This window comes from Phragmites australis, chromosome 5 (assembly GCF_958298935.1).
Source record: "Phragmites australis chromosome 5, lpPhrAust1.1, whole genome shotgun sequence".
Classification (NCBI taxonomy): domain Eukaryota; kingdom Viridiplantae; phylum Streptophyta; class Magnoliopsida; order Poales; family Poaceae; genus Phragmites; species Phragmites australis.
Window position 1 is genome coordinate 17,516,645 of NC_084925.1, and position 17,640 is coordinate 17,534,284.

General features: G+C 42.6%; 1 protein-coding gene across 1 annotated transcript; it reads right to left on the reverse strand.

Moving 5' to 3' along the window:
- Positions 1–15,590: 15,590 nt before the first annotated feature.
- On the reverse strand, positions 15,591–16,657 carry LOC133917484 (protein FON2 SPARE1-like). Its single transcript, XM_062361378.1, has one exon. It carries the CDS (start codon positions 16,277–16,279, stop codon positions 15,899–15,901), a length of 381 nt encoding a protein of 126 aa, XP_062217362.1. The 5' UTR covers positions 16,280–16,657; the 3' UTR covers positions 15,591–15,898.
- Between the last annotated feature and the right edge of the window lie 983 nt (positions 16,658–17,640).

Sequence of the window (17,640 nt, forward strand, 5' to 3'; positions counted from 1 at the left end):
ATTGAAGGGTAAAGGACATGTTCAACTTTCTCAAGATAATCGTGCTTTCATGGTGAAGAAGCTTGTGGAGGGGTCAACCATAACATGCTTCAAATGCCATCAAGAATGCCACAAGTTCTTCCAATGCAAGCAAGTGAAGAAGGAGACTAAGGATAAGAAGAAGATGGTGAACCTCTCCAACAAGACTCCCAACCTCTACACCAAGCCCAACTACAAGATCAAGACCAAGAGCAGCCACTACAAGCTCAAGGAGAAGGACAATGGCAAGGTGGTTGCACACATGGTTGGGAGAAGGGATCGGATGTGGAACCAACCCATTTGGGTGCCCAAGGAAGTCATCATCAATATGGAGGGGCCCCAATCGGTTTGGGTTCCAAAGAATACTTGAAGCCCTAAAGTGGCTATGGGGATTTGGAGGCTTGGCTTACAATATGAAGTAAAAATTCAAGAAAAGAAGTCGAGTGTATAAGATTAGGCGCATTGATGAAGATCATGAACATCATATACCCACCTCCCCATCCAAAGGTAAAAGAGGTAATGAAACTAGATGCAAAATTCTTTTATTTGATGTAGCTCTTTTTACCTCATCTAGGATTGCATATGCTTATTTTAATTTATTACAATGCCTAGTGTGAGTCTCATATGGTAGGTTGCTGATGTTTATCTCTAACTCATGAGCAACCTATATGGTTTATTAGTTGTAGGTCCCTTACATTGCACTAGTTTTTCATTTGGTATTTTTTATGTGCCATGATCCAATGTATAGGATAAAATCTCAATTGTTATCGGTAACAAGTGCATATATCTCACAAGTATTCAACACTTCTATGCACATATTTAGGGAGAGTATTCCTATAGGTTGTGATTTTGAGACTAATATGGGCTGCTAGTGATATCTTTTGTAGTCTCATTGAGCAATTAACATGTCCTCGGAGGTATGCAATGCTCAAATGCTTCAATTGGTATCATTGTCAAATCTTTGTTTATTTAAGCTACCTTCATACATTATATATTTTAAACATCCTATCTTGACATATTTTTTTGTTGTGCATATATTTTATTCTCATTATATGTATGCACATATATAGGAAAAGTTTAGACTATATTATATGAGTTTCATAAATTGTGATCCATGTACTTTCATAGCTTATAATTGGTATCATACCGTACAATTGGTATCATTCATTTGTAGCGATATCCATTCAATTGGTATACTTTTAATTGGATCATGATTTGTGAAGCTCTCCTCCATGTGCTCTAATGTTTTTCTCTTTGAGTTCAACATGTGCATATAGTTCTTTTTGGGGATTATTGACAAAGGGAGAGAATTTGGATGACCAAAGCAAGAAGCAAGTAACAAGGTAAGGAAAATTGAAGCAACAAGCAAGATGGTCTACGAATTTTGAAGTTAATAAAGGAGAGAAGAAGAAGATGCTAGAAGCAACATAAGGCGTCTAGATCGACAAAAGAAAAGCTCTTGCATAGATCAATCAAGGGAGATAGTGGCAATAAAGAAAGAGAGAGCCACAATAAAGGGGGACTAATTAATAGGAACATGCATCCAAAAAATATGGTAAGACTTTTTGCTCATTTATGATCTTTACATTTTGCATCATCTTTTATTTATCATTTACTTTGGTTGTGTTGTCATCAATCACCAAAAAGGGGGAGATTATAGGGAAAATGGCTCTATTAGGCCATGTTTGTGATTTTGTTGATTAATGATAACATAGTAAAAGGGACTAACATGTTTGCCAAGAATATATGTTAGTAGGTCTTATATATGCAATATATGAAGAAGTCACCGAAGCAGGGACAAAATTTGGATGAATTGGAGAAGTCCCAGGAGTTTTGTTCTCACCAGATGGTCCGGTGTTGAATGTGTTGCACACACCGGACAATGAGTAGCGCATATAGACAGAGGCAATTTTGCCTCACCAGATGGTCTGGTGTCAAATGGGCAGAAGCATCAGAACAATTCCAGCAGAGGTAGCTTCAAGAGTTGAAGTTGAAGATTAACTGATCGAATGATCCGGTGTTCGATAAGCAATACACACCGTAGCATTTGGTTCAGGGCAGAAGATTTTGAAGGCATCAGATAGTCCGGTGATGAAGCAAGAGTACAGCGGACAAATACACCAGGCAATGAACAGTACAAAGAGGCAGGCGAAGCTTAAGCCATCTGATAGTCCAGTGATAAAGAAGATGTGTACACTGGAGCATATTTTCCAGAGAGGGTTGTATTTGGCTCGGATGGCTGAGGATTGCTCACCGGATAGTCTGGTGATGAATTGATAAGCACTGGAGCAATTTACACAGAGATGATATTTGCTCGAATGGATAAGGTATACTCACCGAAATGTTCAGTGATGATGTTGCAGCATACACCGGAGTGTCCAGTGTTCACAGTGGCTTGAGTGGGGTTCCAACAGCTAGTTTGTGAGAGTGTACTCATCGGATGATCCGGTGTTAGTACTACTATTCTCATCGGATCATCTAGTGTTAATAGCTTTTCAGAGCCGTTGGGTTCACAGCTAGTGCGCGGGTTTGATGCTATAAAAGACCCCTCCACTCAGTCATTTGAAGGTGTGGCATGCAGCTGGAGTCTAAAGAAGTTCATATACACCTGAGAAGACATCCAAGCCACCAAAGTGCTTAAATTGATCATCCAAGGTAATTATGCACAAGATTAGAGAGTGATTAGTGTTTATAGGCCTAGAGAGTGTTGCTAGGTGATTGCTGCCCAAAGAGTGGATCAAGGAGTGATCCAAGCTTGTATCTCTTGGTATGCTAACAACTTGGAGTCTTAGTGACTCACCGGTAAGTTGAGCCGGGGTTGCTCAAACTTGTTAACCATCTGACTTGGTGTGGAGCGGCGACGAGAAGCGTCTACAGGGACGCAGAGACGTTTGCCTTGGTGGCTTAAGCTCCAAAGTGATCACGGCGGCAAGGATCCGGAAGAGTGGCTAGTGGTGAGACCTTGCCTTGATTGCTTGGTGGATCATCCGGGTGGAGGCCTTGTCTTTATGACTTGGGTACCGACTGAGAGCATATCCTTTGTGGAGCTCCAACGTGGACTAGGGGTAATATTCATACCATTGATACCACGGAAAAAAATCCTTGTACCGAGTTTGCTCTTTCTACCTTATTTACGTTTCTGTATTTACTTACTTGCAATTTACCTTCTTAGATAGGTTGCAAGCGCTTTGTTCGGTAGAGTAGACACACTAGAAAAATCTAGAACAAATTTAGATAGTATTGATATAGGTTTATCTTGTATTGTTTTTGGAGCCAAAATAGTTCTAAGTGTCCTAATTCACCCCACAGGATGTCACTGATCCCTACAGTTGTCCTTGAAGTGGCGGTATGACTAGGAAAGTTAGCGATCTGACCATCAGAGTCTGACCATAGTGGTTTAGATGGCCTGAATGTTGGATATCTAGAATGGTTGTGTTTTTTTTGTTGTTGATGGTCTAACCGCCACCAAAACTATAGTTTGACCGCTTGAGGTCTGGAAATGTTGTAACAGCAAGTTTTTATAGCTGTTAGTTTGAGTGACGGTTTAACTAGGTTTTGTACTACGGTTTTCCCGCGAATACAGAGTTTCTCAAGGTATGTCAAGGTAATGGCTAGTTTTGTGGTGCTAGCCTATATATACCCTATATCTTGCAACTTAGTAAAAGGTTAGGCACTCCATTGAGCATACTCGAGCTAGTATATTCTCCCCACACATATGATCATGTTTTGCATATAGAGAGGGTTGGGAGGCCAGATTGAAAAAATGCATTTGCATTCAAGGTTGAGCTTATAGTCCTTAGTGAATGTCAAGTTTTCTTGACTTGTGACTCCCACTACTACAGAATAGGTCTTATATGCCGACTCATCACTATCAGTCGGAAGTGATGGAGTATCATTGTAAGTTCGTATCAAGGACCGGCACTACAAGTGCATTCGAAAAGAATCGATAGTGAAACTTGACTATCACTATCAGTTCTAGCTACAAACCAGTAGTGATATTTTCACTGTCGGTCCTTCTTATGAATCGGTAGTGATGGGCTGACTATCACTATTGGGTTTAGCCACGAACCGATAGTGATAATTTGTCAAGTATCACTGTCATTCTGTGTTACCAACCGACAGTGATAATGGGTATCACTGTCGGTCCGTGTTATGAACTGGCAATGATAATGGATGACAGCTTATCTTTAAAAAAAAATCATAACTTTTCATGATAAGTCAGCTCGGGACAAACATTACGCAAAAATTGTAACCCTCAACGAGATCTACAACTTTGTAGTTAAAAACTTTTTCATTTGAAGTTATTTAGATATCCCAATAATCGTTTGAAGTTTCAGACAGATGAGATTTCCAGGATTGCATATGCTATTATTATTACAATCACTTCTGTGGTGGGATGGTAAAGATGTATCGTGCGAGCTGAGTGATCCCAGATTCGAATGCCACAAACCGCACGCGCATGTATTTTGCGAAAAAAATCACGTGACTTGTGACTTCCTACTGCGCGCACGTGGGGGTACCTGGTTGGGTAAAAAAAATCGCCTTTTTTTGGACCAAAAAATATCAATTCGAGCATAGACTATCACTGCCAGCTGAAGCCTTCAGTCGGTAGCGATAACACCTTCACTGGTTGTCCTCGAGCCAGCTCTAAAAAGTCCCAACTATCACTACCCATTGCCCACTGCTGACTCCAAAACCAGTAGTGAAGGCCACTTTAGAGCCAGCGGTGAAGACACTTTTTTAAGTAATGTCTTGGTGTTTGTCAACACCTAGAAACTGTGGTTGCGTTGTGATCTGTTAATCTTCTCAAAGAACCTTTTGAGAAGATCTAGATGCTTGTGAGAGGCTTTATGTATTCCTTCACTGGAGTGGTGGAAGTGCAACTATAGTTAAATAGAGGCATGGAAAGTTTATTAGATGAGTCCAACTCAAAGATTAAGTTCTCTCGGTAAGAACCAATCTCTATGTTAGATTGGTAAGCTTGATAGAGGAGTTGTTGGAGGCTTGAACTTATATCAATGTGGATTAGGGGCAGCAGCAATTCTCCAAAACCACGGTAAAAAATTCCATATCTCCCTTGTGATTGTCTTCTTTGAGATCATGTATATTTTACATTGTGCACTTTATATTTCTAGAATTATATTGCTTGATTATCACCATAGGATTGCAAACCTTCATATAGACATTGAGTGGTGGTGCACATAGTTGACACATACAAATTTGGGGGTTTAGTTATGTTGTAACCATTCATCTGAATTTTGTATTAGAATCGGTTAAGTCGCTAGATTTTTTAAACCATCTATTCACGTCTCCTTTAGTTGGCCTTCTTAGTTCTACAACTGGTATTAGAGTTTGATCTCTCATTTTTATCGATTTAGCTGTTCCTAGATAAAAAGATGACACAAGAATAAAACAAATTATTGATGGTATAAATTATGCTCGTTGAAAAATTCACTTGTCTTGTTATTTTTGAGCCATGGGTTCAAAATTCCATTATTCACAGGTGTTGTTATTTATGGACTTAATTGTTCGGTTTTCAAATCGTTGGACCTAGTTGCACCCACGTTACAAGTTCAAACCCTGATGCAATTTACTCCAAAAGTTATATATATACCTCCAACGGAGAATTAAAAAAATGAAGGATCGGTCAACGCCACCCACATCATTCCGGACGAGTGTTTGTTCACTCTATGTACGCGCCCACTCGTACGTCACATTACCAGTTGATTAAGCAAGCATCCCTTGATCACTACCGCGAAATAGCCCATCACTACCAGCTGATAAACTAGCTATAATATTGGTTTTTCAGCCAGCAGTACATAACGGGCAGTAAAATCTAGGATGTCATCACTGCAGATGTTTTTGGACCAACAGTAAAGCATTTTTCAAAAAAAATAAAAAATAAATCCATCCGTCGTGCCGCCATCAGACCTCGCTGTATTGCTCACAACCAATCACAGAACATTCACAAAAATCACTAGAAATCACTGAAAATCACAAATTCACGTAACAATTACAATCACAAGCATTCTCACCCACACACATTTGGTAATCACAAACATTCACAAAAATCAAGAAAGATAATCACAGCTGCTCGGCCGCCCACTATCGTCTGCTGCAGCTGCCGTGTTATGCAGCCACCAGAATTGGCCGACGATGAACTTGAGCTCCTCGGCACGCAGCACAAAGGCCTTGACCTCGGAGATGGCCTTGACAGCACGCATGGAGAGCGGGAAGTTGGCGCCAGCCTTGGGGTCGAGCGCCCATGTGAGCAGCTCCTCGCAGCAGAAGTTCCCTTCCTTGAGTAGGCCCCGGTTGTAGAACCACATGCGGTCGCTGTCGGTGGCGGAGCTCTCAAGGCGGCCCCGAATGATGAGGAGCATCTCGTCGATGGGATCCCCCTCGTGGACGATGTAGGTGAACTCCGTGCAGAGGCTGGGCTTGAGGCGCTCACAGAGGACATCGAAATCGGTGGACTCCTTGGATTGGATTGTGAGGCGGGTGGGGAGGAGGCCGGTGGGAGATGATAAGGGACACAGAGAGTCGGATGTGGCCGATGGGGAGGATAAGGTAGCTGAATGTGAGAGATAAGAGAGAGAGGGGACCGATTGTGAGCTTCTGGCAAAAGTCAATTGGAATAGAAATTTGGGTTGAACTTCACTGTCGGCTCAATTTATCAACTGATAGTGATTCCCTTGTTACTGTTTATATTAGCTAATTTTTCTCGCGAAACGTATAAACCGGTAGTAAAGCACCATCACTACCGGCTTATTAGAAACTAGTAGTGATGAGTCAGTATATATAGCCGGTTTTGTAGTAATGGATTACTCTTATTTGTTATATTGGGCTTGCCAGGATAAGACTGATGAGGCCGGTCGTATGTACCGGCACCGCCGCATAAGAATAATGAAATGAATGTACTATTGTGCAATCAATATAATTAAATGGCAGTAGTTATTGACTAATTAAGCAAGGTTAGCGCAGGTTAGTTACTAATGAGCTTTCACCGAAAACTCTGGCTTGCGTCTCGTCAGTCAACCTGCTAATTCCTCCGGAGCACTGGTATAGGTACTAACCTCTTTTTTTCTTACGAACAATTAAAAAAAAGTGATTACTGTCGGTTCTAAAATCCAACTGTTGTTTTTAGAACCGGTAATCCTTACACGGTACTGTTGATTGGTATCTATCACTGTTGGGTCTAGAATCGACAATGATAAGTGTTCTAAGGAGAAAAAAATAAAATGAACTGTCTCAATTTTGAGCCGGCTTTGATGCCACTCCCGTTATCGTCACCGTCAAGCACCGCCGCCCATAATCATAGCTGAATAAATTTGTGAAACGAAAGCAAACCAATATACAGAATAATCATTACACTAATTACAGCCAAAATGAAAACAAACCATACAACAGCAACACCAGTAACCAGCAAGGAAGATCGCAATTAGAAATAGATCGCAAGAACAGAAGCATTTTGCAATTAGCAACATCAGTGTCGACCCCAATCTATAGCAGCAGATCACAATTAACAGCAAAAGCGTTGATCGTAATCTATAGCAGCAGAACACAAGAGATCAAATTAGAAACAGATCTCAAGAAAAAGTGAAGAGGAAGGGGGAGGGGATCGAACCTTCGTAGCCATGGACGACCAGATCTGGATGTTACCAGTGTCGTGGACAACCTCGTCATGGAGCTCACCATGGTGGATGACCTTGTTGTGACTTGCTGTGGAAAACGAGCGTGTCATGGATGACCTTGTCGTGGTGGATGCCCACGTCGTGGACGACCTTGCCGTGGTGGACGCCTGTGCCATGGACAAGCTCGCTGGGGTGGATGAGCATGACGCGCCTAGAGGAGTAGCACGGTGCAAATCTGGCCACCTTCTCCATGGATCCCGCGAGCACGATGAGCTTGATGTGTAGGAGCACGATACACATATGACTGCCTCCTCAATAGATCATGCGAGCACGAACGGATTCAAGCACTTCTTCACCGCACCTGGATCCCGCCACCGCTTTGAGTCTGCTATCAACAAAGGCAATGTGTTTAGCATCGTGAGAGGAGGGGCGAGGGGAAGAGGAGGTTGCCACGCGCACTCAGAGGGAGTGGATATCCGGAGGTTGAGAGAGGCGGAGATGGGAGGGAGGAGCTGTGGAGATCTAGAGCTCAGACAGAGGCTGAGGCAGAGACAGAGTGATGAGGAGGGCTGCGCGTGAATGGGTAAGACAGAGCGAGCCGCTCCGGACGTCAGGGCACGAGCCAAAACTACAATCCATCAAAGTTTGGGTCCATTCCACATTTCGCTGCCAGTTCGAATTAAAATCTGGCAGTGACAGTATAATTGTTGGTTTTTTACACGAACCGATACTAATAGTCGGTTCTAGTACCGGTTCTTACTGCTTGATTATTGTTTGGGCATGGGAGGTTAAGAACTAACAGTGATATATTTTCAGTGACGATTTTTGCACAACCGGCATTGATGATCCACTATTTATGACATGTTTTGTAATAGGGGAATGTGCTACAAACATTAGATCTGGTTCATTCATTAGTTGGACATAGGGTTTCATCAGACGATATTAAGTAGTTTCCATACATATTGTTTCCCATTCCTCAGCGCATGAGTTCATATTTCTATAGGACCTTAAAAAGTTAGTATGATGACTTACCGTGCCATGTGTTAGACCCATCCAAATTACACTCAGCTTAATCGACAAATTAGTTGATTAAAAAAGTAATTCTGGTAGTCCTGATATTTGCTCAACAAACCCCAAGGTCATATAGCATATACCGTTCGCAACAGAGTTTCATCACAAGATATGAATGGAGTGTAAAAATTTTAACTTTTATTACAGACTTTGTTCACAAGTTCTAGTTTTCACTTATATCCGAGTTTTCATATGTAGCAGAAGGATATTAATAAAATAAAATACCAGTAGTATCATTGCCCATAAGGCACCATCGGAATTAACTTAGACATTTCTCCTCTACTCCTTCCCAACATCGGCGCTAGCGGGACAAAAATATCCATAAACTAGCTCATCGTTACATGCATCAACTTAAGTGTGGCACCCTGAGCACGAAAGTACTCGAAAGACTTACACAATATGGGTATATATATTCCCGACTCCAAGGATAATGAACTTGGATGAATAGTAAGAAAAAGCCACAAAGTTAAGTTGATTTAGCGAAAATCACTTTAACCAATATAATGACGTAAACAACTAGCATCAACCGACAATAAACATAAACTTTAGTTAAGTAAACTTGGCAACTTAATTGAGTACCAGCGCATGCTTCTCCCAGAAGCCCACATACTTTCCATTTCCCAAACTGAACAAAACTCTACGATATTGCCCAATAGACATTAAGTGTGCTCTATGATCGAGAGTGTGGCAACTCAAATTGATTATACACCCCGCAAGGGAGTAGTTCTTTACCCACATGACACAAGACCATTCGACTTGTGTAACTTATGAGCTATACAAGGGGCTACACGTGATAACCTTTCCTTAATAAGCCCCGACTGTTTGGAGCATGCGTTTAATGGTGCGGAGGTCAACTAGGTCCACTCCCAGAGCAACCTAAATACCTCTTACAAGAGCGCAACTGACAACAGCTTCGATCTTCAGGTCAAATGGTCACAGCTACAAAAGGTATTTGGCTTATATTTACCATATTCGGATATGTGGTTAGTACGAAAAAGTGCTTAAACCAAATGATAGTACGGACGATGCTTAAATGATGCAAGCGGTCTATGGCACCTAGGTCTCCTCTCCCAAGCTACCCCTAACACCGCCCATATCTTGTCTCACTTTTTCCTACTCACAAGTGGTCTATGGCACCTGGGTCTCCTCTCCTGAACTGCCTATAGCACTACCCACATCTCTTTTCAAACTCACCAACTCATCATCTCAACTTGACATTTCTTTTAAATAGTAATTAAAAAACCTGTAGCTCAAGAACGATGGTAACATCCATAGCTTGATTTCTACTAAGGACTATGATACAATTACTAAGGACTATGATATAAATTGTAAAGGCTAAGCAATTATTGTATCACTTTTAAGTTGGACTATGACACAAATATACCTAGGTTACAAGGATGGAGGTCATCAATATATCAAGGTAGGACACATGCATCAAATAGGTTCTACCTAATTCGCGACATCGACTCGCTAAAACATTCATATATGACTCATAGCAATATCTAGCAAGTTGACCAATAATTCACTAAAATATATGAGAGATATGATTGATGCTTGCCTGGTGCTTCCCATTCTTCACTAACAAAATCCTCTAGTTCACCTTCGGGTTCCAGCATGCGACTCTCCAAAATGTCAGCTTCTAACTAAAAGAACGATGCACCGCAATGAGTATGGATGGCCTGCAATGAAGGATGCTCCATAGAGTGGAGATGCAATGCATTATTTCATGAGCCTAGCTTCAATAGTTTTCTTAATTTTGATTATTGTTAATCATTTAATATTTTACCTAGATTAATTAAGCTTAGCTCAAAGCTTAACCTAATTAGAAAATTAATTCTACATGACATGAGGGTGAGTATTTTTATTAAACAGAGCATGTTATAATAAGATTAACAAATTTGGACATACCAAAATTAATTATCAATTATCTAAGCTTAAACACATTTCATTAACTAAACAAAATTCAGTACATATTTCATGGCTCCTAGAATTTTTATCATGTAGAGAATGATGAAACAAAGCTAAAAAAAAATTGGTTTCACTATTTTTGGAGCTATATTATTTTCCTATGAATTTTACAATATTTAGCTGATTTAATAGTTGTACACTAATTCAAATTTTGCATTTTCTGAATTAACTGAGAATTAAAAAGGCCCTAAACCTTTTTGTACCGGGCCTTAACTAGCCATAGAGGTGACCAATGGGGCCGACTGGTTGTTCCGTGTCAAAATTGACCTAAGTCCCAGGCTTGCAGAGCACTGGCCAAAGGGCGGCCAACAGAGCAGGCACGGTCCGGCGCACCAACAGTGAGGGAGTGGCGGATCTCGGCAGGGGAGGGTAGCAAGAGCATCAATGAACGCATGTGGGCCCATTCAAGGCACACATGGTCGATGGTGATGACCGGAGGATGGCTAGCAACAGCACACAGCGGCACCCGTACAGCGGCTGCTTGGTTCGACGCACCGGCGGCAAACAGTGGTGCAAATGACTTGGCTGAGGGCACCTAAATCTTCTACATGGATGTGCGGACCCAATAGTGTGCTTATCGGCTGATGGGCTCGGTCGGAGCACGGCCGATAGTATATGAGGCAGCACAGAGCACGAGGGTGGCCACACCGGCTTTAGTTCGAGGGGAAAAAGATGCACGCGAAGGCTTCAAAGGGTCACGTGGAAGCTCACCAAGGGGTCGGTTGGGCTGGAGAGGTGGTGTGGTGGCTGGTCGACGGTGGAGTAGCAAAACATGACACCAGAGATGAGGAAGAACGCGTCGATGCGGTGAATCCAGCCGAGGGAGATGGGGATTTAGTGGGGGAAAGAGCGGTGAGATGGCGACTGCCTTCCTCCTTGCTTCCTGGGGCTTAAGCTCGAGGGGTCTCATCAAGGGCGCGGTGGATTTTGAACTTGGCGGCGGTGGTGCGTGTGGCTCTACGCTGTGCTTGGCCTTGGAAGCAAGAGATCGAGAGAGAGAAGAGAGATATAGGCGACGATCGACATCTCTAGAAGGGGCTCGATGGCTGGCGACATGGCTCAATTGCATAGCACATTGGCCGACCTCACTGGTCAACAATGATGGCGGATGGATGTCCAAGGCAGAGAGGGCAAGGGGCAAACGGGATGACGAGTGGGCCATGGTGAATATGACCAACCGAAAGAAAATATCCCTTTCCCTACTCTGATTGAAAGGAAGATCTCCCCTGGCTAAAAAATTGTAGGAGAATTTTTGTGTGAAACTATAAATGAGGCGCAACCCATTTCCACTAGTTTAACTCAAAAGGCCTAAGCTAAAATTAAATGAAAATTCACCAAAGCTGCATCTTTTTCAAACTTGCTTCAGTTTTAAGGCCTCAATTTAAATCCCAAAAACTTGGAAAAAATCACTAATATTCTTTACATGACATGGACTAATTTCTAAAATTATTTCAACCCTATGTTGCATAGAAATTTTCTAAGTTCCTTCAAATACATCATTTTTTATTAAAACTATCAATTTATTCTTCAATTTCAATTGAATTAATTACTTGCTCAAAACTTCAATTATGATGCTAATGATGCTCATGAATACTTAAGACACTTTTAAGAATTTGGGACATTACACCATGGCTGCGGCTGCCACACCAAAGTTAGTCCTCTTTTAAACACACACATTTTATTTACAAAAATGTAATAAGAAAATATATGTTGGTTCTTGCAAATATGAGAGAAAAATTATGAAATTCTTAGTTCCAACATGCATGAAGATGTAGGTCATACTTCAATTTCTTTTGTTCGAATAAAAATCCACTCCATTGAACTAAAAATGTACACCCACCTAATTGTTAGTTTATAATTTTCCCTTAAATTTAAAGGCCAAATGAACTAGAGTGGTGGCATAGCTACATATAGGGACGTATATCATATCTAAAAGAGTTACGTGGGGAACAACACAATTTCTCTCTAAAATCCCTACTGATTCGCTTAATTTGCAGAGTTTACACCGAGGTCAAGATTGTGAACAGTAGTGTCGGCTCTTTTTTTACACCAGCATTCTACATGCTTTGACGACATCCTATCTGCACCGCAAGGCAGCCACACATGTAGGTTTAGCAACCTTGGGTATTAAGCTGCATGTACCGATCAGTTTACTTAAAAATCTAAGTTGATAGGGAAAGCTAGGCAAATTACTTATACTTCAATATTTCCCCTTACATGGATACTCGCTCAAGCCTTAGATGTGAAAATAAGAGTCGGCTACAATTTTTGTTTAATTGCGTCTGTCAGGACTCGAACTCGACATCTCTACTCCAGATGCCATATTGAGTTAAATGGACGGACTAGTCTACTAAAAACATAAGCTAATGTATGGACAATTCACTTATAGTTCAACAGAAGAACTTTGCAATGACAATTACCCATTGCTTCAACCATGTTTGGCCCAATGTCACATCACCATTTCCCCTGATCACATACTAAACTTATTCCACACCACCTTATACATTTTACATGACTGTAAAGAATCAGTGATGTCCTAAGAAGGAGGATGAATTAAGACACTTAGAAACCTAAATTAAATTAGCTAAAAACCTTCAAAAGATAAACCTATATCAATTTATATCTAAACGTGCTCTAGGTTTATCAATTGTGTCTAGTCTACTGCTTAAGAGGATTACAACCTACTCTAGCAAGGTAAATTGCAAATATGTAAATGCGGAAACGTAAATAAGGTAGAGAGACAAACTCAGCATAAGAGATTTTATTCCGTGGTATCGATAGCATGAATGTCACCCCTAGTCCATGTTGAAGATCCACAAAGAATATACTTCCGGTCACCAAGTCTCTTTCGGTCACGACTCTTAAACTATCAAGTCACCAAAACAAGGTCTCAAGCACGATAAGCCACTAAGCCACTAAGGCAAGGTCTCACTACTAGTCTCTCTTCCGGTCACTTACCGCCGTGATCAGTTCGGAGCTTGAGCCACAAAGGCAAGTGTCTCTGTGTCTCCGTACATGTATCTTGCAGTCACTCCACACTAAGTTGGAGGGTCAACAAGCTTGAGTCACCAAGACCCAAGATACCGGTGAGTCACCAAGACTCCAATATACCGACGTACCACTCGATACAAGCTAGCATCACTCCTTGATCCTTTCTTCAAGCTGCAGCACCTAACTACAACTCACTCTAGGCCTATAAGCACTAAACACTATCTAATCTTGTGCTTAATTACCTTGGATAATCACTTTATGCATTTTAGTGGCTTAGATATCTTCTCAAGTGTATATGAACTTTCTCTAGACTTCAGCAATATCCACACCTTCAAATGATTGAGTGGAGGGATATTTGTAGCATCAAACCTGCCAGCTAACCATTTTTCCAACAGCTCAGAGAAGCTGTTAACACCAGATGATCTATTGAGAATAATAGTATTAACACCGGATCATCCGGTGAGTATAAACTCAGAAACTAGCCGTTGGAAATCCACTCAATGCCTCTGTGAATACAGTACACTTCGGTGTGCCTTTAAATCCATCACCGAACCTTCCGGTGAGTTATCTTGAATCATCCGAGTCTTTGCAGCCTCTCTGTGTAAAATACTCCAGTGCATTCATCCGATGTTCATTCCATTCACACTGGATCATTCGGTGAGTTAAACATTTTCTTCTTTTCCCTAAAAATGCTCCGGTGTAACTATCTCTGTGATCACCGAACTATCTGGTGAATTGATCTTCATTCTTCAGCAATTGCAGTCGCCTCTGCAAGAAATACTTCAGTGCTATATTTCGATGTGCACAAACCAAGCACCGGACCTTCCAGTAGATTGATCTTCAGTCTTCTGTACTTGCATTCTTCTTTGCACGAAATACTCCGGTGTTACCCAATGCAGATCACCGGATTATCCGATGAAGTCCTCAGTCTTCTCCCCTTTGTCAGAAATATTTCGGTGAGTTTAACACACAGAGCACAAGTCTTTTTGGTGAAGTCATCAATCTTCACTTTGCCTCTCGACATAATACTCCGGTAAATTCAACTCATCTGCACCGGATCTTCCGGTGGGGCAAATCTTCCTAAAATTTTTATAATTCAATCAAACTTTATCTCGTCTACAATAGTTTCTTGATGTATTATATCTATAAGACCTATTAACATATATTCTTGATAAATATATTAGTCTCAATAACTATATTATCATTAATCATTAAAATTATAATTATAACCTAATAAAACTATTTTTACTACACATGACATCACGTGATTAGTAACCAGCAAACCATTCCTTCCTCCGCACATAATCTCATGTAGCGAGTGCGTGTTCTCGCTGCCCCATCCATGATGCACATGTGCGCTCCTGGCCTCGAAGTCAGATGGGCGCCAAGTCAAAGGCCGGCCGGCTTATTTTATTGGCTCCATGCACACAGATTGCAAGCCTCTCCCGGTGCACACAGATTGCAAGCCTCTCCCCGTGCACGCTCGGTGCCAAAACGATCATGGTTTCCAGACCTGGGGAAAAGGGGTATTTTTGTGCGTTGTGATCTGTGCCATGAACCCCCATATATTCTGTGACGGATGCCGTGCCGTCACCGCTAGTCTACTTTTTTGCGTCCTTCTTACAGCGTGCAACTCACTTAACGACCTGACGAGTGCATTTCCCAAGGAGTGAAGCAAAACCCGGTGGAAAATTATAGTTTACTGCTGCGAGTAATTAGTTGTTGCAGTCTCTGTTCTCGGTAGAGAAGTCAAAGAAAAGCGATCACGACGCATGTATATGCGTTGTTCTCATGCACTCATGTCAAGATTTTGATGAAAGAACTGGAGAAAAAAATAATGAAATTGTAATGGAAAAAAAAAAGATGTACAATAAACCAAGCATACTACTCATCCTCATCCTCGATGAACATAACTTATATGTACTATATATAGCTAGATATTTTCTTCTCTTTTATTCGCTTGTTTGCTTTGCAGCTTGAGATCAATATTACATACATGAACACACAAAAGCTAACAATTAAGTATGTGTGATGAACTGATCGATGATCACAGCGCATGCACGCTTCGGCATCCATCCACTCCACAACGAAAGAATACCGGACTGGACTCGATCGATGAACACAGCAAGACGATGTGTGCCACTCACCATGGAATCAGCCTGCAGAGCCTCGAAAAATTTCTCTATCCATGCATGTGCCGTACGCGTACCGATCTCTCAGTGATGCAACGGGTTCGGGCCTGTCGGGACGAGCCTCTTCTGCACGCCGTACCGCGGGTCGATCTCCTCGCCCTTGCCAACAGCGGACAGTGGAATCCCGTGCCGGTTCCATCGGTCGACGTGATGGTGATGGTGATGATGCTGGTGATGCCGATTATGTTGGTGGTGGTGTTGACGATGATGGTGACCGGTCAGCGAGGCAGCGTCGAGGCTCGTCACGGCGAGCAGCATCTTCCTCGGGACAGCGACCGGACTTGTTCTCCTCCTCGCGGCCAGGCCTCTGCAGCCGAGGCGGCTGCACCCGTGGAACGCGACGGTGAGCACGGCGAGCCACAGGAGGATGGCGGCGGCTGCGGCTATGGTGTGAGGTCGTTTCATGGCCACCGTGCAGGCAAGAAGACGAGAGAACTCATGGATGGGGAGGAGGCCGAGCTAGCTATGTGGCTAGCATCTGCCCTTGTAGCGGAGCCACAGAGACCCAACAGAACTAGCAATGTTAGCAAGCAAGGCTGTACGGCGTACGTTGTAGCTAGCTAGCCTAGCGAGGCTCCGGGGAAGAAGCTTGCGGGATTGATAGGCAAGGCGCAAGGGAAGACGAGACGAGAGCGGGGCACGCTGAGACTTGAGACGTGGTGGCCGGGGGGGCGTTAAGAGAGCGGAGTTGCTTGCGTAGGACTCCTGTCGCTGGGCTCGATTAATTGATCTGGATTCCACAAGATTGCGTAAATCGACCAGCTCTCGCCCAGCCAGCCGGTCTACTCCTACTCTGATCTGAACCGAGGCGGACTCACTCACTCTAGCTCCCTCCGGCTTTCCCGGACGCGGTCACGCTCACGCGGGCGATGAGAGGAGGAGGAGGAGGTTGAATGGACCGGTGTTGCTGACTTCACGTTCACGGAAGTACGTAAAGACGAGATATGGGGGTTTCACTCGGACGGACGCTTAGAAGGCGGGCAAACCGGCTAGTCTTTACATGGCGCTCTCATGTCCACGGTACAACATTAATTAATGGTGACATGCATGCATTGTTTCTGAGCGTTTTCGTTTTGGAAACTCGGGAGAATTCCATCTTGGTGCGGACGAACGGGCCGGGCACAAGTTTCGGTTGGAGCTTCAAAGTACAGGGTGACAGGTTTCGATTTGTTTTTGTTTTATTTAATAGGATATCTCACTTTTGAAGGAACTGTTGGCTTCACCCAACGTCCGAGTTTGACTTTCGGAGAGAGGAGGAGGTTGTTTAGAGCGAGAAGTGGCAAACATGGCCACGAACGATTGATGCCAGCAGCAGCTAGGAGGCACTAGCTAGAGAGGACGTTAATTGTGAGGTGCCGTACCTGTTGGTGTCACAGGTGGTCATCACGTCCGTCAGTGCGTTCACATCCAACAACTTCGAATTCTTGCTTCTTGTCGAGTCATGAAGTGGTCAGAGCATCATTAATTTCTATTAGAAAAGCGATGCGATTTTATTAATGCAAGTATGGCAACCTGCACATACGTTGCAACGGCTGGAGATCTTAGGGTTGATCCGTTGATGTGCAAGGAAGACCATGGGACAGCGCATCCACAGCATTGCCTACTGTAGAATTGCATAAGTTGGAAGCTTGTCACGTTTCCGTCGCTTCCAAACTCGGCTCTGCATTAAAAAAATAATTTTTTTAAAAAAATATTGTTTTGTACGGAAATTTTAGAAATATTGTACAAATTTGAGAAATACAAAAATAACCTAATGTCGCTCATCC